The 23,668-nt window shown below is 39.1% G+C and overlaps 1 protein-coding gene across 1 annotated transcript in view; it reads left to right on the top strand.

Moving 5' to 3' along the window:
- Nucleotides 1-1,652: 1,652 nt before the first annotated feature.
- The window catches only part of LOC117375916 (far upstream element-binding protein 3-like), a 35,122-nt gene continuing 13,106 nt past the window's right edge, over nucleotides 1,653-23,668 (top strand). The window contains 12 exon segments of the mRNA XM_055224405.1: nucleotides 1,653-1,785; nucleotides 10,890-10,995; nucleotides 11,554-11,584; nucleotides 11,762-11,808; nucleotides 12,597-12,668; nucleotides 12,757-12,814; nucleotides 13,083-13,245; nucleotides 15,658-15,693; nucleotides 15,695-15,742; nucleotides 15,744-15,758; nucleotides 16,732-16,764; nucleotides 16,766-16,828. Of these exon segments, the coding sequence (XP_055080380.1) occupies nucleotides 1,696-1,785; nucleotides 10,890-10,995; nucleotides 11,554-11,584; nucleotides 11,762-11,808; nucleotides 12,597-12,668; nucleotides 12,757-12,814; nucleotides 13,083-13,245; nucleotides 15,658-15,693; nucleotides 15,695-15,742; nucleotides 15,744-15,758; nucleotides 16,732-16,764; nucleotides 16,766-16,828 (762 nt within the window). The 5' untranslated portion in view covers nucleotides 1,653-1,695.

Here is a 23,668-nt window from a genome sequence, read left to right as displayed (position 1 = left end):
TCCAAATCTCAAAATGCTCTGTTCTACCGTGTAATGTTTATGAAACAGTTGTTTTCAAGTTAACACCTTTATCTCCTTTGGCTTTTGTTCAGGAGAGATAGGCAATTTCAGTGATAAAATCACCCAAATGATTCTAATGAAGGTGTATGGAATTAAAAAATACAGTGTCTTTCTGTTTTATCACATGGCATCACAAAGTGGAACACTCTGTTCTTTTCGTTTAGTTTGAGGAGAAAAACTCAGGCTAATATGTAGGGTTTATGGTGCTAAAAATGTGTGAATGACAGTCTACACCACACAAACCCTAGGTAATATTTTTGCTGAGGAAACAACATTATACATAGACCAAAAATACAGTATATGGGCCCTGTAAAATTATAAGGAGTATAAACAGGAGTATTGACCTAAATAAAGTTATGATTCAACTGGCCCCTAGACCTCACTGTATTACGAATGTATCATTCCAGCTGCCACCCTCTATATTAAATATTACTGACCTATATAATGTTGTGATATTATCTAAAACCCAACAATAAGACACATGGTACCATAACAGAAAGTACCACAGTTTATGTTGAAAATCACATTCTATTGTCTAAATAAAGCATTTTTTAAAATTATCATTGTGGTATCGGAATAGGTATTAAGTATCAAGTCTATTCCTTAGTGTCCAAAAATTGAGAATTTTAATATAGCAACAGCACTAGGAGAGGCACTGAGATCTAGCAAAATTCTCTGCAGAACATAGCTATTATACTGAACATATAACTGCAACCATGTCATGTTTATTTCTCCACTAGTAAATAAAGGCCAATAAAGTTAAATGAAACAAAGTGAACTCCTGTAAACTTCCACCTGTGGATCTGTGGACCACGTGACTGAACAAGGAAGCGGAAACGGAGGAATCCAACAGCTGACAGCGCAGATCGAGATAGGCGACAAGAGGTGCCACTCTGCCACCACATTCCAAAATACGTCCGTTTAAGTCAATATATGTACCCATATTTCATCCAGAACATTTAATTTGTTTATATTATTTTGCGCATATATATCAGAATTTACCTAGGGTTTGCTTGTGTATGAATGAATAAAATAAAAAAAGAATATTCTAAATAAATAAGTAAGTTACGTCTGGTATGATGAAGTGATAATAGCCGAAAATATATACATTTTATCTACCTGCAGAAAACGTACAAATATCTGTATTGGGAAAAGTCATTATACTGTGGGATTCTATATACTGAAAAAAATCAACTTATTTATGTCAGGATTCAAAACATTTACACGTGTTATTAAAATGTGTAAATTTATGATTTATCCGTTTCAGTATTGTTGATCAGTACGCTCAACTTTTGGAAAGAAAAGGGCAGGGAGTTTTCATATTAAAAAGGCCAAATTACCTGAAGAGATCCATCTTCTAATAAAATTGGACTTACGTTTTCCTGTTACTTTGCCAATAAATGTTGAAATTCATAATTAAACCTCAAATCTATCAAAATTAGTCTGTTATATCACTTCAACTACGGCAAACCTTTTAAAATCCGAAATTGTACCTCAACAGTGACTAACCCTGACCTAAATTTTACATGCGAAGTGGCGCTCTGTTTGTGCTCCTATCTCTGCACTCGGCTTCAGCAGTGCTAGCAGCTCGGGCTAATCCGGCTAACGCTAACGGTTCAGGCTAGTGGCGCTGTGATGGCGGAGCTGGTGCAGGGACAGGCCTCGATCAACCAGCCGGCGCTCAAGTCCGACGGCCTTGTAGACGCCTTCCAGAGGGCTCGGCAGGTAAACAACTCCCCCGGTTCTCGCTCTGCCTCGCTTCCGCACCAAGCCGACCCGTTTCCACCGAGCCGACACACTTTTTCGGTGGCCAGTCCCAACTTAACTTCGCCAACTTAGCAGGCTAGCGCGGCGGATGCTAACTGCGAGGAAAGCGCTTACAAGTTGCATATGTCGGGGCATTACCGGGGCTTTGCGTGGTTCGCGGTGGCCTATGGAACTCTGAGGGTAGTTTGATCGGACTTTGCGGAGCTGTCACCCCCGCGGGACCGCTCTAAAGGCCGGGGAAAGGGAACGGCGACGGAGGGGGGGGCTGCACAGAAGTTTGGCCACACGTGTCACTGAGCTCCTCAACCTGTTGGTGCGAAAAGCCCTTTTAAAAACTGTGCTTTTTGATGTTTTAAACCGCAATTTAACTCCCATTAGCAAGCTACGTACTAGACTTTTCAACCGGTAAGATGTTTATTAAATGCACATTTCTGCACATGGACATAATTTTCACCCTGGCTTTGCACTCCTCTTATAGGCTCATGTTTACTGTAAGTTGGTTTCGAAACTAGGCTCAGTTATGTAACGAGCGGACAGCCATATACAGAGCCGCGGAGGTGTGTCTGCTGCCTATAGACTCCTGGGACAATACGACATTTTGGGTGAAAGCAGCGCACTCAGCTCTGCGTGTAAACTTCCAAAAGCTAACGTAGAAACCAGCTGTCAGCGTTAAGAGCAGAGTTTCATTTTTTTGAAGACGAGTTGTGCAAAAGTTTATGTGCTGCTCCGCTCGTTTGGCCTGTCGACTTGTTGGTTCTGGTGCGAGGAAACCACAGGTAAAGCGAGAAAGACGACAAAATGCCTCGTATGCGAATCTATTAAGATTTTGTTGGGTAGATGGCTCTAAAACTGGTTGTGTGGTAGTTGAATGGTGCAGGGTTGCAGAGGTGGATGGACTGGCCAAAATGTACGCGAGTAAAGACTACTGCCTCCTCTTTAGTAGTGTCATCGCGATACTACAATTTCAAACTCGATTTTGATGCTCAATACCGGTAATAAATAGCAGTCTTTATTTAGACAATAGAATGAGGTTTTCAACATTCACTTTTTCAGCATTCTTTTATATTACCATATGGCCTTATCTCTGAAATCCGTCAGTCGTACAGGTAGTCTATGTAGGCTTATACTTGTTCTGATATAGCTCAAGATTCTAAAGCAATTCAGGAAATGTTAATTTCTGTCCTGTTCATGACATTTTTTAGTATCAGTACCTGCTCAGATAATCATCTAGTTGCGATTCTAGTTTTAGTATTGATTAGTGTCTTATGTTTGACAACAATACTCTATAGTTGAGCTGTTGCAGCTTAATCTTTGGCAAAAAAAAAATCACAGTATTTGCTACCACAGTAATCAATAAGGAAAAAAGAATATATTTTACAACTTAAAAGTTATTCATGACAGGTTTGATTCATGATTTTCCTGAAGTGTTTGTTTGACCTGTAGACTGCATACTATATTTTTCATGTTGCTAAATTATTATAGCAATATTTTAATAATAAGCAGTGTCATTCTCGCAATACCAGTCATAGTTGCAGAATATCGCATCTTTATCTCATATCGTGCAGACCTACTATAGAGTAATTCAAATTTTATTAAATCTAGCATTAAGGTGGACAAATTAACACAAACTTTGCTGCCCCATTAAAATTTATATAATGGAGCATTTAGAAAAGCTGCGCACACAAACTAATATAAACATGTCTTTCCTGGAAGGGTCTGTTAAACTAAACTAAATTGCATTTATTGAAAGAGACAGTGTGCAAAATCACATTTTTTGGAGGTTTTAACCATGTTGTAATAGTTTTCCCTTCTCATTTACCCTCTCAAATTTGTATTTGGAGCGATTTGTGCATGTTAGCGTAATCTTTATTCTCCTGTATTCAAGACATCATTACTCTGATCATACGCCGTTTTCACCACCAAGGCACACACCCACTGTTCTGTACTTCGTTCTTCAGTTTTATTTTCTTAATAATTAGTCATTTGGGCCTTGCAATTTTCCAGCCCGTGGGCTTGTTTCTTTTAAGTTGTTTTAGATGAATATTGCAATTTAAAATGTCAACATATAACAATGATCTATATGTGTCATAGATGATAACTGACACAAGAATGTTTTCTTTAATCACAGATGTTTTTATTGCTCAAACATACCCTGATGATAATGATAATGATGATCATTTTCAGTAGGGTGACCTCTCAACAGATCTGCCTTGTAACTTGACTTGGTAGCCTCTACTTATTGTATGTCTGAGTGGCAGAAAACCTTTTCAGGTTTTAGCTTTTTACCTTTTACCTATGTGACAAATTGCTAACTCTGCAGTTTTTAAAAGTTGTATACCAGATTTTCAGTGTATTTAAAAACTAACAGTTTGCTGTGGTACATAATTATTCACTTTCCTTTTGCATTCCGAGCATCCTAATTATTCACTCTGATGAGTTAATACATGTTTTTCTCAACTTTGATGCCAGAGCTAACTTTTGCCGTCACCGTAATGCTAACAACGAGCATGCTAAAGCACACTTCCTGATTATCTGACAATAAAATGCTTCACGTTTAGATGCAGACAGTACACAGTGGACTTATTTTGACACCCGAAGAGCTGCTTATACAATCAGTCTGTACTGGGGCAAGACAAAGTTTGCTCAAAAATACATGCAATACACACATCAGGTACAGGGCCTTTTAAGTAACACAATATTCTGTGCCAAGTAAACAACGCAACTAGTTATATTTTGTATCATTCCTAAAATGATTAAAAATGCAACTAGACATTGTTCCAAAATCTCCACATGACCAATCTCCACATGTTTTAGTTTAAAGATTTTGAAATGCAGTATTACATTTTAACTTGTAATGGAGAGAAGCCAAACATTGGTCTCAGATAAGAGTTAGCAAGAAACGACATAAAAACGTGGTATAATGAAAGTAGTGCACACATACATTAGCCATAAGTCACTTGAAGTGCACGATGACAAATCCTAAAAGGCCTCCATTCTAAAAGTGTAGCTTTAAATTTCTCATCCACAACAAGTTCGACAAAAACATACAATCGCATCAAAGTTAATTTTATTGGCAAATCATAAGTGCAGTTATTTATCCATGATACGATCTTGTGCCTGTCTTCATATTTCATTCTCATGCTGCTCAGGAATGACAGATCGACCAATATGGCCTTTTTCCATTCTAGATACGCTTTTTTTTTAATCCAAAATGGCTGATGGTCGATAAGGTCTACTGATTATGTAGGTCATGATTTGAACTTACTCTTTAACCTTTTAGGACCTGGCATCCACATATGTGGACAACACATTTTGGTTTGTCTAGGCCACAATGGACATTTTTAGAATAAGAATAACAGCATACAAGAACAGCAAACAACGCAAATATATGCCTTTACAAAAGAAAAAAATATTTAAATTGAATATGTTTTCCTGCTCCTGTCAGCAGCATTTCACATGAGATACATTGTTCCAAGAGGCACAATTGTTGTTTCTCATTTTGTTTTGTTTTTTGACAAATGTTGCTGTGTTCAGGGTCTTAATAAGTTTTTGCAAATCATTATTCAAATGTTTTAACAAAATGATTAAAAATGTCCACATATGAGGATATTTGTTTTACATAATTTTTCTCATAAACTACATAATGTAAAAAGATATTTTTTTGTATTTACATTCATCAGGTCCAAATCAGCCTAAATAACAAAGAGAAATTAATAAAGCAAGAGCTTGAGTCTTAGGAGGATAATTTGACTTCAAGATCACAATTTGAATGACCGTAATTGGCAACTTTCTAAAGCTGCAATTTTTGAAGTACCACCATTTCCACCACAAACAACAAAAAAACTCAGTCGTGTTTGTACAGATCTAGTTTGTCCAGATCATATTTCCTTTTGTCTGTTCTTCCTGCAAAATTTGAACTTTGAACAGAACCCCATCATTGAAACATCAGTGACAAATGTAATTGCTGTCACTATGGTTGGCTGAAAAATCAAAATGAGATATTATAAATATTTTAGTTCTAGGCTAAACATTGTACTGCTCTACACAACAACAGCTATTGTGCTATTTGATCTATGTTATAATATTGTTTCCTCATTGAAAACATACCTGAAGTTGTTACACATGTTTAACACACAAAACCCTCATATTTAGAGTTCTTTTCTCAAAGTGAAAACACCTTGTGATGTCATATCATAATACAGGAAGTGCTCCCTGTGGTTTTAAACTTCATACACCTTCACTAGATTCATTTGGATAAGCCAAAACTTGCCAAACTCCACTGAACAAGGGATAAAAGGTAGCTGTTAACTCAAACTAACACTCCATGACATCACAAGGTGGAACAGAACATTTTGAGCTTTGGAGATGTACACAGACTAATAATAAAGTCTTACTCAAACATGTGATGACTTGAGCTTATCCAGGCAATATAAACACAAAGTCACCAGGATGGAGCTTTTAGAAAATGGTGATTTTTTTTTTCTTTGTGCAGGACATTATGGTATTCTAAAACTGCACCTGAACAAAATTAGCTCATTTTGATTTGATGGTAAATCATCTTGATTTAATATTTAAAGAAAGTATTTAGCGCCAATATGTAGTTGTTCACTGCCCCAGTCTGTGTGGCGCCCATGTCATAACCAGTTTGTCCTCTGTTCAAAAAACACTTTTCTGATGCACTTACTAGTAAGCTCCAATGGAAATGGAAGAGCAATGAAGATTAAGTGGTGGCTCCATGTTTGTTTCAGCATAAAAAGCGTGACAAATCTTATTTTAACCCAGGCAAATACATTTAGTAATTATTTGTCACAAAAGAAGTGAAAAGTGAATTTGTGAACGTAAATACAACTGTAAATCAATTTGTGGTCCTAGCTATAATTTTTTAAATCTATACCATTATCAGCCACAAAATCAAGAGAGAATAATATCGGAAAACGGCTGAATAAAAATTCATATGGGTCCGCCCCAATTTTGTAATTGTAACCATGCAATTTTATGTGAATCCTTTGTCCATAATTGGACCTACGTTTTGATATTCAGAATAACATAATACTTCTTACCCTAACCATAATAATACTAACCCTATCAAAATGGTGGAGTTTTCTGTGTCAATTGTGGTTGTGCCGTGAGATTGTCGACAATCCCCTGCCAGCCTCATTGTTTGTAGTCAAGGTTACATCCATGCAAAGTATTTGGAGCACTTCCCACAGTCAGACCCCTGTATACCTCATCCTGTCTGGAGTGCAAACATTCTACCTGTCCATTGTCCACCGCATGTTGTTGTTTATTTTGTTTTTGTTATTTTGTTTTAAGGTTAAATCCTGTGGAACCATCTTATCCCATCCTTCCCTCCAATCCAAAGCTACATTCACACAATACTGTCTAATCCATTTGAACATATTGGAGGTGTATTGAAAAATGGATTATATTGTAATTGGAACATAGTGTATAATCTATAATCAAAACATTAAAAAGAGACAGAATCATCTAGTGAAATCATAGACTGTATGGACATGGTTAACCCACTAGCCTCCGCGTTCTAAATAGGAACTGAACATGGGCATGCTTCCGGTTCCATAGACTCTGGCTCTAAGTCCCTTTCTATTGAAAAACTGCCACCCCTCTCTCTGTAACTGCTGCTGTCAGGCTTGTCATTTTGGTCCTTTGATCCTGGAAATTTTATTTACCTATTATGTCCATAAATCTAGATATGAACATTAATGATGTAAAAATCGGGTGCATTCTTTCCCCAAGGTCACTCCCACTAGCGTTGGCATCAGATTTGATGCTGCAAACCAGCAATGCAACCTGGGAACCTGTCTTCAGTAACCTCGCTCCGGATTTCCTTTTTGGTTGCTACGATACTCGTAGTCATAATTCCAATTATGAAACTTGCCTCCAAATTGGCCCCTATAACTGCTAGTCTTGATGAGCTTCATTTGACTGGAGCCGAACGCTATGGGTGACGTCACACTCCTTTAGTCCACTTCTTTATACAGCCCATGAGTACTCTTTTGTGGGTATTTTACATAGGCCTTTCATGATCATTACTATATCAACTTGTCGTTCAATATATGATGGACGGATCAAAAATTTTTAGGGGTCAATTTTTTTTAATTTTTTTTTTGAAATTTTTGTTTATTTCTTTTGCAGCATGATTAAATTTGAGTGATAGAAGGTTGAATTTTGAACTTCTATGACTAATCTAATTTAGTTATTTCAGCTCATGTTTTTTTTTGTACATTTAGAATATTTTTGGGGGGCAATAATTCTGCTTTACAGTTTGGTTTTCAACAATATATTGCACAATATATTGCACTTCAAAATGGGACTAATTTTATAGTCCCTTCATGTTTTGTGTCTTACTTGAACCTCAACTAAAACCGACACATTCCTGGTACATTGTTAAAGTATAGCCTGAATATTGTAATTATGAATTTGAGATGATACAAAAAATGAGATATACATTTTTGTCAGTTATTATTGATTGTGGTTTCCAGTGCTACACTTAAGAGACTCGTGACTTAGTGTCTTTGTCTGATGGAGCTGAAATGACTGCTCTTTTCTCCTGTTTCCTGTGGACACTCAAGGCCGTGTGCTCGTTCGGGCTGCCTTTGTCTGTCCTGTCCCCTTTTTTTTTCTTTAGTGTGTTTGTCCGTGCTGAGCGTGTGTTAATGGAGGCCGTGAGGTCAGGAGAGCCTCTTGACTGCTGTAAAGGTAGGGCCCAAGTCAAAAGCTGCAGCTGAGACACTGAATGAAAGAGAGGTGAGAAAGAATTCTCACCCTGTAGTTTTTAAACTCCATACACCTTTACCAGACATAGTTAGTGTACACCGAGCATTAGAGTAGGCATGATCCAAATGCAAGTGCGGTGCGGTGCGGTCCGGGACCCGTGCAGGTCTCAGGACTTAGAAAGTCATTCAGATCAATGCACCCTGCCACACTGACCTTGGTGGAGTGCAAGTGCAGGTCCAGGCACAGGTCTGCAGAAAGTATCCACAAGAAGATATTTTTTGCAGTTTTCAGGTCATTATGTGTGTTACTGCATGAACCCATGTGAAACCACTCTGCTTTGGTCAAATACGCACCGCAGTTGTCATTGTTGGTGTAACAATTTGCCAGTTACCTGCTCAAAGTATGTACCGGACCAGGTCAGTATAAATCTGGCGTAAGCATTGTCAACGCTAGCAGCTTTTTAAAAAAACTTATCAAGAGCTGCTTTTTCACTCTTTGTCTCCAGACAAAGATCTAAATACTAGTGGTTTGAAGTGTGTACTATATATAAAAAGTATAAAAAATAAGCAACCACTTTTCTTGCTTTTCTATGACAAAGGATTTTAAAAACTAGACTTTGCACTTTTTAGTGTATCCGCTATCGGCCTCCAGCAGAAGCCAATATTTTGTTTCCTTTTTTTTCCCATTTTTAGCTTTCTACCATGTTATCATTTTTCTGTCATCAAAAACGAGAAGAGGTTTTATGTTATAGATTCATATGAGTATTTTGGTGAGCTCTCCCGGCCCCTCTTCGAACCCTCATTACAATTACTGTAAGATACTATGCAATGCTCAGCCCACAAGCCTACGTCCCCCATGTTACCACACAGCAATTCATAAATATACAAAACATGATACAAAAGTGTGCACAAGCAGCTTGACAAACCTGATGCGATGTGCAATAGTTTCGTTAGCACAATGCATGCTGATTGTGTTGTGATAGTGCTCTGAAAGGGGAGTGACTTACTGCGGAAAGCAAAGGGACAGGGTCATAGATGAGTTTGTACATCCAAACAGACAAACATACCTTTGTTCGGTGCCAACTTTTGGCTTCTGGTGAAAATTAAAGTGTACTCATTATGTAAACGAAGACCCAGGCTAGACATCAACATATGTGAAGGCACAGTTCCATCCTCCAGGAACACATTTGTTGTCTTAGCTGTCCTCAGGTGTAAAAGTTCATTATCTCATGGGTGTGAAACAGAAGTCATTGCTTTGAAATGTATGTAACTTTGTCATTCTGGTTAAAAAACTCAGAGCTTAGATTCTCGGGGGAACCAAGCACCAAGGGTAGAGACTCGGAGAGACTTGGGATACCGGCGGTCTGTGGCCAGGGCAGCTCTGGGCCCTGTCCAGTTGGTATCTGCTGTAACAAAGAATAAACCTTTTTTGTATCTCCGAGCTTCATAAATTGATTAGTTTTCATCTAGAATAGTTAGTTTTCCACAACTGGTTCCTTGGCTTTAAATGTTGTTAATAATTCCACATCCAGTCACTCTTCTGTATCCACGTGAAGTTGAAGCCAAACGCATAACATGAACCAGACTCCTTCAAAATCCTCCTCTTTGCTCTTGATGAAATCGTAATTTTAGTATAAAGTAAATGTGTACTACATTTGCAGTGTGAATAAAGATGCAGCCAAACGAGTCCATAAAGTAAACTGAAGTAACTGCGCAAGTTCTTAGAACAAAATGCATGAGCTCCACAACATTGCCCATGATCTAAAGTGTCATATACGTACAAAACAAAAGTGAAACTTTAGCATGTGTGAGACACTTGAGGATCAGCTGTGCACTCGGATTCATTTGCGCATTTGATCATATAGCCTAGTATTATTTTTTAAAATATGAATTAACATAGTTATTCAGGGACTGAAAAGTATTTTCTTAATATTGGCCATGAATTTACATAAAAAAATACAGGCACTCAAAAAAAGAACCGTTCAGGAACTGGTGTCAAAGTACCGGTATCGGGGGGGGGGGATGGTTAAACAATGCCCAGTCCTACGTATATCTGTGTAATTCTATTTGCTTAAACCACCCTGATTTTTTTTTTTTTATCCCAATTTCCACCGTAAAATCACTTTGTTCCATTTCACTTTTGCCTCCAGTTGCCTACATTCTGGAATTTAGATTATTTATGCTTTACATTGACATCGCACTGGGGATTATATAGTAAATAATTTTATTATATAATTAAAATTAAAAAGTATCAAGTCTAAAGTGACCAAGGAAGGTAACGATGGTGAGGAGTTAACTTGTCTAATTGCAAATGTTTTTTTCTTTTAGCAGATGGTGGGAAAGATGGGAGCAGAAGGCCTTCCTCACATGAACAACTCTTCTTCCTCCGTGGAACAGTCCCTTTACTACAGTGGCCAGAAACGGGAGGACACAGGTACCACTTACTACACACAATAGTGACTGAAATCTCCTGTCCTATGACCACAAAGTTGACCGTTCCATTCTCCTCAATTTATTTTAGCAAGACACTTTAATATTGTTCAGTCCATAGAGGTGAATTTTTTTGGGGGGGGGGGAAATTGTGTCAAGACATTTTTAAGACGCTGTACCTGAGTTTTAATGTTTTAAACATGAAAAACAAAACAATTTCATTTTAAAGGGTTTGCAGTTGTCCAATGTTGTTATTCACTTAATTTATGCATTCTAAGCATCCTGAATTCATTATGTTGAGTTTTCATGCACTTTCACAACTTTGAGACCAATGCGCAGTTTTGCCGTAACAATAAAGTCAACTAGTAAAGGCTACTTCCTGATTATCAGGCAATAAAACACTTAATAATTGGATGCTGACAGCAGACATATTGACATCAAGAGCTGTTTATGCCCATGTTTTGCTCAAGCACATAGGAAAAATCAGGTACAGGGCTTTTAAGTTCTGTATCACAAATCTATTTTAGTTAGTGTTGAGTCTAAATCTGTTTTGTGTGTGCAGGGAGCCAGCTGGGAGTCATGAGCCATCAGAGGTACGTGCTCCTCTATTGATCCTGACTCTGCATAATACCTGTGTGTGGACATGTGTGTGGAGGGGAGTGCAGGGCAACATCATTCACTCTGTGTCCAACTGCAGTGTCCCACTGAAATCTTGATCTAATTTACATATTCTTGGAGTGAGAGTGATTCAGATGTGCTGTGTGTTTCAGAGTGGTGACAGAGGACTACAAGGTCCCAGACAAAATGGTGGGATTCAGTAAGTATGTTTTTGAGTGCTTTTGCTGTGGAGAACACCGCAGAGATGTCAGCGAGGACTGGAACATTTGTGTTAAGCTTGTATCACATCAAAATCACACAAAAAATATTTCAAAATTTGTTGTAGAAACTACTACTTTTGATCATTTCATCAAAAAATTCACCTGAGGGCCACATTTGGCCTCCGGCCAGTAGTTTGGACACTGCATTAGAGTGTTGGTCCACAGGCCGAAACTGGTAGAATTACTGGGACATGAGAATTGTACAGTATTACAATATTTTCAATATCTCAGGGGGAAGTATATTGCACCATAAGGCCAAAGAAAGTTCCTAGTTTGTGACTTTTGTTTACCGACAATGGCAAGAAAACTGATTCTGATACATGCTCATTAAGTCCACCATTGCACGAGTAATGCTGTTCACATTTTTGTAAATATTTTGGTTTTGTTGAAATATCTGACAGAATTCTTGATATGAACACATTTTTTTAAGGTGACAATATGGCTGTCTTCACTCATTTTCTGAGTTTCAGACTTGAGGATTGTTCCTGATTTGAAGGATTGGTATGGCAATGGTCTTCCGTTATTATATTTTGGTTTATATTGCATTATTGCTACATCATTTGAATGTGGAAAATCCTTAAAATCAGGAAAGAATCATTTTCCTGAAACACAAATACACAACGCTATGTAAGACCAGCAGATGGGTGAACTTGCTTGCTGGAATCAAATCTGTGCTGTTTGACATGTGTGCAAAGACCCTTATGTGTAACTGAAAATGTGTTTACAGTCATCGGCCGAGGAGGGGAGCAGATCACCAGAATCCAGCTGGAGTCTGGCTGTAAAATCCAGATTGCCGCAGGTCAAAAACAAACACCACTGTTGTTTTTCTTTTTTCTTTTCTGCATTTGTGACCAGTGTAACACCATTCTCCTCCTGTTGTGCTGCAGACAGTGGAGGTTTGATGGAGCGGCCATGTTCTCTCACTGGGACCCCAGAGAGCATCGAGTGAGTCTTCAGCGAGATTTAAAGTGCAGTTTTTTTATGTTTTTCAAATTTTGATTTGATTTAGTTCACCAGAATAAAAAAATGGGCAATAGTAAATCTGAAATAGAATTATGTGAAGTGTGTTTTAGAGAGAAAGTACTCTAATCTGTCCTATGCACTTCAAGTCTGTAATGCATTAAGAAAGTGTAGTTAGTTTTACAGGATTTTCTCTGCTTGTCTCACAGTCGGACTGCCTGTTTAATTGTCCTGAAACGTGTGTGCTCCTTAGACAGGCCAAGCGTTTGCTGGTTCAGATCGTGGATCGCTGCAGAAATGGCCCTGGGTTCCACTCGGACTCTGACGGAGCTGCCTCAGTTCAGGAGATGCTCATCCCCGCCAGCAAAGTGGGACTGGTTATTGGACGAGGAGGGGACACTATCAAGCAACTACAGGTCCACTCCTAATGTTCTTAATACTACTACTACTAATATTACAACTATCATTAATGCAAAGGATTCAGGTAAACACCATCAAATGACTACAGGTGGCTACAATATTGAGGTGGGAGAGATGTGATTTGAAAAAGGGTTAATAGACACAAATACTACCCATAGTGAAGATTGTAGGCCCATAAAATGTGTAATTTCTTTGAAAGAGGAAATAAATGCTTAATCCACTTTTTTCACTACTAAACTGTACATTGTATTTTAAATGCATTACCTACTGGACCTAGTCATTTTTGGTAACTTCAAACTGCAAACTCTAAATTTGCAGCTGTTTGGTCAAAAATACTTAATCCCCTAGCATTCCGGGTTATTTTGGTGAAATTGCCTTTGTTCTGACCTCTTCAAATTAAAATGCTCACCATTATTGAACCCTCAGTAGTAAATACACAAGTTTGGGTTTTTTGTAAAGGTAACACCCTATAGTTTTACCCACAGGTGTCAGAATCACTGTAAGTTTGTCTGCTGAGCATTTAGACACTTTGGAACACACATAAAAATTAAGGTGTAGAAAGCTGCAGTAGGTCGCTGGAGACGAAAATACACTATATCTCAACTGAAAATCTTGCTGACCACTCACATTTCAAATTTAATGTCAGTACCTATAAAAATGAGTAAGTCCAGGCCTCTCCAAACCTATCCAAATGGAGACATTTGGAGAACGTTTGAAAGAAATGCAGTAACTTTTAAATGCTTCAACCCACAGACATCAATGAGGGCTCTACTGAAAGCTCACACTGAGAGGAATCTGTGTCTGCACACCCAGCTGCTCTATTACTGTACATTTATATATCGTATCAAAACACAATATAAAATTGTATGTATATTTGTATACAAAATACAGTCAAAACAAGTGGTATGGGTCAAAATAAATATAGATTTACAAACCACACACTGCAAACATTGAACAAACACACACACATTTCAAAATGTAAACAAACGCACACGGAAACTAACAACACTGTACAATCATGTACAATCATGTACAATCATGTACAGTGTGACAGTGGCTCAGTGGTTAGAGCTTTGGTCCCCCAACCCGAAGGTTGGAGGATCGAGTCCCGCTTGGACCAACTGCTGTCATTGTGCCCATAATTCTGTCATTGTATCCTTAGTTCTGTCATTGTATCCTTAGGCAAGACTCTTTCAGTCATCTGTAGCACTGATTCACTGTCCGAAGCACCAGTAACCAACAACCCCCACCTTATTGGCCAACTTTGGTGTCAATCACAAGCTAACAAATTTGTTTTGCACTGAGGAACAAAGTTGGCACTGTCAGAAGTTTATTATGCTTGAAATCGACAAAAGAAATGCAAAGAAGTGATGGAGCAGATTTCACTTTCCTGCACCAGATTGGACATGGAGGATCTAACTTCTTTTGTGGACATAATTTCTTGACTGGATTATATTCTCTGGACCTTTACGGAACGAAACAGACCAACTTTGTGTGAATATGTTGATGTTTGACAGAACCACAGCCCTCAAAGGTAAGTGAAGTCCAAATCCACATTTCCAACTTCTCTGTAAAAACGGCTTTCCTGTCAGCTTTACAGGTATAAATGGTTTACATATTCAGAAAGATGAGTGCCGTAGCTTTCACTTGATGTGTAGATTGTTTGTGTGGGTGATGCAGAAATACACATACATTGCTGTAAAGTTGTAACGTAAAGGCACGTCAAGGGTTTAAATCTAAGTTTGTCCAGCATGTCACCAACTACTGGAATTGAAGAGGTCACTGACGTCAGCACAGAGGAGGAGGATCATATGAAGAACTTACTTTCCATGGACTTGTTTGGCTGCATCTTTATGCAGACACGTGCGCCACCCTGGATATTTACATCATCATCTTTGGCGATGGTTCACAGAGATCAAGAAGGAGGATTTTAGTGAAGTTTGGTTCATATTATCTGTTTGGCTTCAACTTTACATGAACTGTGACTGGATCTGAATTTATTGCGCACAAAAACTGTCAAGGCCCTGTACTGAAGACTAAGTTTTTGAATGGATTTCAACTTTGCATGCTGTTTCTTCAGCTCTTCTGTTTTACTGGCAAGATGAAACATTGTGCTTTGTTTACACACATGTAGGCTTATGTTAAAAGCCTATGTTAAAATGTGAGTGCTGTGCATTTATTGGCTAATTGGTACCAGCTTTTGGTTCCTTGGCTTTAAATGTCCACCTCAAATGAAAGTTAGTCTTGTGGTACTAGTACTTACCGGATTCAGTCAGTTCCTACTTGGAACAGCGTTTCGATGCCCAGCTCTAACCCTGTATATACAAAATAAGTGTTGACTATATTGTCAGTATTAAAAAATATTAAATTAGTGGTGAGGTGGACTGAATGTGTTTTTTGTGCTTTAGGAGAGAGCTGGAGTGAAGATGATGATGATCCAGGACGGAACCTATGCCGACAGGAGCCGACAAGCCCCTCAGGATCTCAGGGGACCCCATACAAAGTCCAGGTAAAAACAGGCAGTACAATTTCCAACCAGAAGTCAGCAGACCTGTTTTTAAATCAATATTGGAACTTAAAATACTGTTGGTTTTATTATGCTGAATCCCATGGATTATTACTTGTATTTTTTGGAGTGACTACTAGTCTAGCAGTCCAGTCTTTTAAACATACAGAATACATCAAATGTATGAAGTAAGATATATGGAATTATATGCAAAGACAAATGTAAAAAAACTACTAAATATTATAACACTTTTTAAATTCAAATCCTCAAAGTAGCCACCCTTTGCTTTGTGGAAAAATATTTTGTAATTATGTAACTATTTGATGTCTTTTGTATATGTCTAAAATGTAGAAAGTCAAAAAATTGAATGAGATGGTGTGTCCAGATTTGACTGGTACTGTATCCCAAAATAGTATTAATCCCTGGGATTAATCATAATGAAAAATTTGCCAAAGTGATGAATGTTTAAAAAAAAAAAAAGTATCTTCTAAATGGGGAAAGGTACAAAATAATTACCATAAATTTCGGACTATAGAGCAACACCTGAATATAAGCCACACCAGCTAAATTTGAAAAGATCAGTTTTGTCCATATATAAACCGCACCTGAATATAAGCCGCACGTTTTTGTGTAATGTGATATTTACACATAAAGATGGTACACAGAAGGTTTCTTTAGTTTTAATTAGGAAATGCTTTTTTTTTTTTTTTAAACTGTGTCTGAAAACCATCAGTTCATAATCTTTCCCCATGTCTCACTTTTGCATTTACTGTTAGAGTGCCCCCCAGTGGCCGTTAGGCAGTCAAAATCGTTTAAATTAGCCCCGCACTGTTTGTATAAGCTGCAGGGTTCAAAGTGTGGGGGAAAAAAGTGGCTGATAGTCCGAAATTTACGGTACTTTTAGATGTTTTGGCCTGTAGGCCCTATGTGTCCTGAGTGATAAGTCCTGTATGTTGTTAATTATTTTTGTTTGCAGGCGGCCAGAGAGCTGGTTATGGAGGTGATCCGAAGAGAAAGATGGAGACTTCAGAAGAAACGACTTCGGTGCTCGACTTGGAGGAACCTCTGTGGATGTAAGGCACAAATACAGCACTGTGTACAGTGGTTCTCAAAAAAACCAAAACATTTAATTTACAGGTCATGTCTTCTCTGTAGTTCAACTGTACAAATAATTTAAAGTGCCTGCACTTGATTTCTTTTCATGTATTTGAGCAAAATTTGTCTTGCCCCAATACAGATATATTATACAAGGAGCTTTTCAGGTCAAAATAAATCTGCTGTGCATTGTCTCCATCTAATTATAAAACATTTTATTTTCTGGTAATCAAGAAGTGCACTGTTGGCATGCTAATTGTTAGCTCTGCTGTGGTCTTGGAAGTTGTAAAAAAATACTTATAAACTTGTGGTGCATAATTACTCTCAGAATATATGATAAGGTGAGTTATAACTGGACTACTGCAAACCTTTTAAAATTAGTTCTCTTTTTCATGTTTTTTAATAGTCTGTGTATTCCCGCAGTTGTCTAGGTATGATCCATAGTAAAAGAAAAATTCAAATCTGTCAGCTGGACAGAAAGTTGTCTTACATGTTTATTAATCCTATAAAAATCTGGTAGATCTTTAAATATCCAAGGTTCTCATAATGCTGCTTTACAGTAGTGACTATTCAAATTTTATTTTTTATTGATACTGGCACCAAGTACTTTTTGGGTTTTGATATATTTATACCAATATCCGTGCTGTAGTGAGTCAGAATAGACCATCTCTGTTTAATGGTCACATTTTACATGGCTTGGCAAGGCAAGTTTATTTGTATAGCACAATTTGTACACAAAGTAATTCAAAGTGCTTTACAGAATAAGAATGACAATGAAATCACACAAATCAAACATAATTTTATAATGATTATTTGTGATTATTTAACATTAAAACCGAAGAGTGCAGAATAAAAACCTTTCAGACATACACACATATGCGCAGTTAAACAGAACTGTTTTGAGGATTTAAATATTGTCAAAGTAGTGGCCTGGCTCACATATTCAGGAAGATTGTTCCAGGTTTTAGTTGCATAAAACTGAAACACTGATTCCCCATGTTTAGTCCTGACTCTGGGCTCCAGCAGGAGGCGGGTCCCTGAAATCCTCACAGTGCTAGATGGTTCCTATGGCACTAACTTTTCGGGGATGTACTATGGTGCTAGGCCATGTAGAGGCTTGTACACAAGCAGACCTGCTTTAAAGTCTATTCTTTGAGCTACAGGAAGCCAAACTACATGTTGACAAGCCTCAAAGCTTCTGGGAGAATGTCCTAGGGACAGATGAGACAAAATGAAACTTTTTGCCAAGGCACATCAGCTCTATGTTCATAGATGGAAAAATTAAGCATATCAAGAAAAGAACACTGTCCCTACTGTGAAACATGGAGGAGAAAAATGTGCTGGCCAGTGTCAGAAAGTTTGGTCTCAGTCGCAAGTCATGGGTCTTGCAACAGGACAATGACCCAAAACACACAGCTAAAAATACCTAAGAATGGCTAAGATGAAAACATTGGACTATTCATAAGTGGCCTTCTATGAGCCCTGACCTAAATCCTATTGAGCATCTTTGGAAGCAGCTGAAACATGCCGTTTGGAAAAGGCACCTTTCAAACCTGAGACAACTGGAGCAGTTTGTTCATGAGGAGTGGGCCAAAATACCTGCTGAGAGGTGCAGTCTCATTGACAGTGACAGGAATCGGTTGATTGCAGTGATTGCCTTAAAAGGTTGTGCAACAAAATATTAAGTTAAGTGTACCGTCGTTTTTGTCCAGGCCGGTTTCATGATTTTTTTTAAATTTTTTTTTATAATTCTGTTGAAGCATGGTTGAAAAGCAACATCTGACTCTCATTGGTTAAATTTCATAGAATTTTTATTATTACTTTTGTCAGATTCAAGTTATTTCTGTGACCATTGTGAGTTTTTCGTTCATTAACCGAAGGGTACCAACAATTTTGTCCACGTGTGTAGATGAACTCAGACTGGTGATGATTTCTTGGACAGTTTTGTCAGTTACAGGTGCAAAGTGAGTCAAGTGTGAGTATAGTGTAATTGACTTTTTGGTACATTTTGAGGCCTACAATTGTCTCCCCAAGTTTCATGCCAATCAGACAAAGTCGTGTGTTTTACATGTACTATAGGGCAGTGGTCCCCAACCACCGGGCCGTGGACCGGTACCGGTCCGCGGATCAATTGGTACCGGGCCACCGGCCGTCCAAGAAATAATTATTTCCGTTGTATTTATTATCTGAGTCTGAACAATCATTTATTTTGAAAAATCTTTTATTTTGAAAAATGACCGGATTCTCTCGGTTACATTTCCGTCACTTGAGCGCCGACAACTTTACCACTTGGCGTTCCAACGGCCCGCCCGTGACGGCCTTTACGTTACAACTTTACAGCAATGTACGTGTATTTCTGCATCACCCACACAAACAATCTACACATCAAATGAAAGCTATGGCATTCATCTTTCTGAATATGTAAACCATTTACACCTCTAATCACCACAGTGCTGACAGGAAAGCCGTTTTTACAGAGAAGTCAAAACTGTGGATTTGGACTTCACTTACCATTGAGCGCTCTGGTTCTGTCAAACATCAACATATTCACACAAAGTTGGTCTCATTCGTTCCGTAAAGGTCCAGAGAATATAATCCAGTCAAGAAATTATGTCCACAAAGGAAGTTAGAGCCTCCATGTCCAATCTGCTGCAGGAAAGTGAAATCTGTTCCATCACTTCTCTGCATTTCTTTTGTCAGTTTCTGGCATAATAAGCTTGTGATTGACACCAAAGTTGGCGCTGTCAGAAGTTAACAAGTTTGTTTTGCGCTGAGGAACGAAGTTGTCCAATAAGGAGGGGGATGTGGGTTACTGGAGTCGCAGACAGTAAATGAGATCTATAGATGACTGAAAGAGTACGCCCCACTCTCCCCCTTGTAGAATCAAGCTGTTACATTACACACGTTTAGTGATGTTTTCCTCTTAAAGCCCATGAACTGCGGAACACGCTGATGCGTGACATGCAGTGGTTTACTGTAAACAGACGGAGTTTGCTGTGCGCGTAAAAAGACGAGACTGGATATAAAGATCCGCGCGTAAAATTATGCGCACGTATTGTGTAATTTTACGCAGCAGTTTTTGCGTTTTTATGTGTGTTCCAAGTGTATAAATGCCTCAGCAGACAAACATAGTGATTCTGACACCTGTGGGTAAAACTATAGGATGTTACCTTTACAAAGACCCCAAACTAGTGCAGGTACTACTGAGGGTTCAATAGTGGTGATTATTTTTAATTTGGAGAGGTCAGAACAAAGGCAATTTCACCAAAATGACCCGGAATGCTAAGGGGTTACAAATGAGCAAAATGAGTTAAAAAAAAAAAAAAACCCGGTCCACGGTAAAATTTTCAAGCGTTGGCCGGTTCGCGGTGATAAAAAGGTTGGGGACCACTGCTATAGGGGGAGTTATAGAGGCCACTGGCCACGTGCTCATTACTGTTCTCTATTCAGTTTTATTCTGCATCAGTGGTTAGAATTTGAGTTCTTTAGGCTGATCCATGTGTCGGTGAGCGGGAATCAAAGAAACAGGAAATGAAGGCATTATTCGGCGACGGCGTACAAGCAAATGGCGTGGAATTTGGTGAAAACGTGGATATCGTATGAAAATCCATGAGTCTAGATGTGGTATGTGAAATCTGAGCTCATATAGAATAAAAACCTGGGATTAGATACGTTTTGAAAACACATGGCAAAAAATTTGGCAAATTTTCAATCCAATATTGCAGACTTCCTGTCCGTCATAGAGTAGTGCTTCAATTCATTTTAATGCATTTTTCAACGTGTTCTATCAGTGTTCCGATTTTTGTATGTGTATTACAAAATTTACCAGCCTCCTCTCCCACACGGGTCAACTTCTAGGTGGTGCCGAAATGAATGAAACTTGGGGAGATAATTGTAGGCCTCAAAATTTACCAAAGTTGTGTCTTTTACGTGTTCTGTAGGAGCTATTGTGTGTAGTGGCCATGTGCTTTTTTTTTTGTTTTGTTCCTGTTTGGATTCCGCACCTGTGGTAACATTTTGAGCTCTCTGGCACTATCTGTGCACGTCAGACATTTTTCAATGATTTTTTTTTTTTTTTTTTTTTTGGTGTCTTTGCGCTCCTGGTGGCCAACTATGGAAAATGGAGCATGACCATAATTTCATATTTTGGTTCTTCTGAAGCCACCAATTTATTCCCCAAATTTCATAGGAAATGGATAATGCTGATGTCTATGGTAGCGGGCACTATGTGAATGTGAACTCTGTAAACCAATGGTCTTAAGAGGACATCGACAAAACAGGAAACAAAGGCGTTTTTCTGCGGCATTCTATGGGTGAACGCCGGGGAATTTGGCGAAGACGTGGATGTTTTATGAAAAACCATGTGTCTAGATGTGGCATGTGAAATCTGAGCTCATTTGGACCAAAAACCTGGAAGTAGATACGATTTGAAAACGGGCAGTGAAAAAAGTGGCGAATTTTCAATCCATTACGGCAGACTTCCTGTCCATCATAGGGCAGCACTATTATTGGCATTTTTGCTCGTCTCCATGAGTTCTATCACTGTTGTGATTTTTGTCGAGTTATGGCGAAATATGCGGGTCACCTCCCAATTCATTTGAATTTTTTTTATTTTCTAGGTGGCGCTGTGAAGCTGTTGTGCGTGAGACAGTGTCGCTAAGCGCATTTTCTCGAATTTTTGGCCGAGCTAGTCGATCCTATACCCGGTTTGGGGACTTTTCGTGCACGTTCAGGGGGGAAAAAAATAAGAAGAAAAAGAAACCGAGGAAGAACAATGCCCCTCGCCGGCCAATGATCAGACAGCGCAACATCCACCACATTGAGATTTGAAATATTTATTCCATTTGTAATGAGCAGGTCCAGAGTGTGCCCTCTGTCGTGGGTGTGCTCGCTAACATGCTGAGTCAGACCGAAAGTTTCCAGGACAGAACTGAGCTCTAGCATTTCTGTCAAACAGATTATCCACATGTACATTAAAATCATGTGTAATGACTAAACCATTGAGGTCTGTGCATATGACTGAAAGCATCTCAATAAAATCATCAATAAAACTTACAGTGCTGGGGAGGTTTGTATATGTATTTTAAAGAAAACATACTCAAAAGATGAATCCTCTCCAAATGACAACCTGTGAGTGACCAAATTATCTCTAAAAAACGCACACACACCTCCGCCCTCTTTGTTTACTTGCGTTTCAGATTTAAGAATGCATTACCTGTGTTTTTGTCTAGCCATGTTTCGGTTAAAAACATTAAGTCCAGATTAAAAGAAGAAATACAATCATTAATTAAAAAATGACTTGTTACATAAAGATCTGACATTGAGCACAGCAGGTTTCAAATTAGTCTCAGTAAGGCTGGATGTTATCATCTTGCAGGGAATGTGAAAAAAATGTCTCTGATTGGACAGTCTAACTGTCCTTCTGGTTATCAGTCTACACCACATAACTGTAGACATGGCTCCATCACAGGGCCTCAGCATGATATTATTTTTATTATGACTATGTCAGACAGCAGAGGTCCTGTGTGTCCTAACACTTGGTGATAACAGCTCTGGGGGAAGGCAAGGAAGAGCGAGCAGGGGAGTTTGGGTGAGGGACCAGGTGAGGGACCAGGTGAGGGCTGAGGAGGCGGAGCAGGGGGGAGTTTGGGTGAAAGACGAGGGGGGATAGGTGGGTACAGGGAAAAGTTCAGCATAGTTGATGCCAGAACTCTTGATTGCGCCATATTAGGTGTGAGGGGAGCCATCTTAATCCCTGATCTGATGAGGCTTTCTAGATGGTTGGGAAGGGCCATGGGTGAAGGTGGGGAGGAAAAGGAGAATGAGGCATCCCTAGAGGGAGTAGATGTAGCAAAGGGGACTCGGGGCTGATCTGTGAGCAGGGGAGGTGATGGGGTTGCTGCTGAGACTGAAACCTCTGTTGGGGCCATCACAGATGGGTTCAAGGCCTATAACGAGGGGCCTGGTAGACTTGGGGCTTGGGCAGGTGGTGGTGCTGACTTGTTCTCTGGGGGAGGTGGTGATGCTGCTGAATCCCTCGCTGGGAGAGATGGTTGTGCTGCTGGTGGTGACTCCTTCGCTGGGGGAGGTGGTTGTGGTAGTTGTGGTGCTGCTGGTGGTGCCGACACATTGGCTTGGTCTCTGGCTGGCGCAGCAGGACTGCTTCTCCCATTCCTCTTTTCTCTCATTGGCAGCCCAGGACCCTGCTCAGGCCGGTGCCAAGACTTTTAAACCTTTTTTACATTGGAGGAGGTTATCCGTTAGCACTCACTCCACCTCTGCTCAGGTGCAGGCCATTTCCCTTGAACAGGTCCTCTCGTTTCCAGAATAGATCAAAGTTCTCAATGTAGTGCGGTCCTCTGGCTACACATTCGTTGAACAGCCATGTGTTCAGCTGAAACAGCCAGGTAAATTTGTTCATCTTCCTTCTGTCTATGCTAGGAAGATGTCCACTGATAAATGTCTTAACCTCCACTTTGTCAAGCTCCTTGAATAATTTAATGAAATCCGTTTTCAAGATTTCTTGACACCATTCTGGTGTCAACTGCACCCACGTGCACAATCAGGAGTTTAACTCCTCTGTGTGTTGACAAAACGTTTGGCAGGAGTTTTGTAATCTCAGAAATGGTGTAACTGGGATAAGAGCAAGTTTGGATTCCTCTGTGGATTACATCTCTGATGGCACCGTCTCCTAACAGTAGCGTATCTCTTACCTTGACGTTTGGCACAGATCGCATGTTTGCCACCGCTCTTTTGCCAACATTGTTTTGTGACAAAAATCAATTTTCTGTTTGTATGCTAACATCAAAATCAGTCTG

Source organism: Periophthalmus magnuspinnatus, chromosome 9 (genome assembly GCF_009829125.3).
Source record: "Periophthalmus magnuspinnatus isolate fPerMag1 chromosome 9, fPerMag1.2.pri, whole genome shotgun sequence".
Classification (NCBI taxonomy): domain Eukaryota; kingdom Metazoa; phylum Chordata; class Actinopteri; order Gobiiformes; family Gobiidae; genus Periophthalmus; species Periophthalmus magnuspinnatus.
Note: the sequence above shows the minus strand (reverse complement) of the source record. Positions and strands in the feature narration are given on the sequence as shown.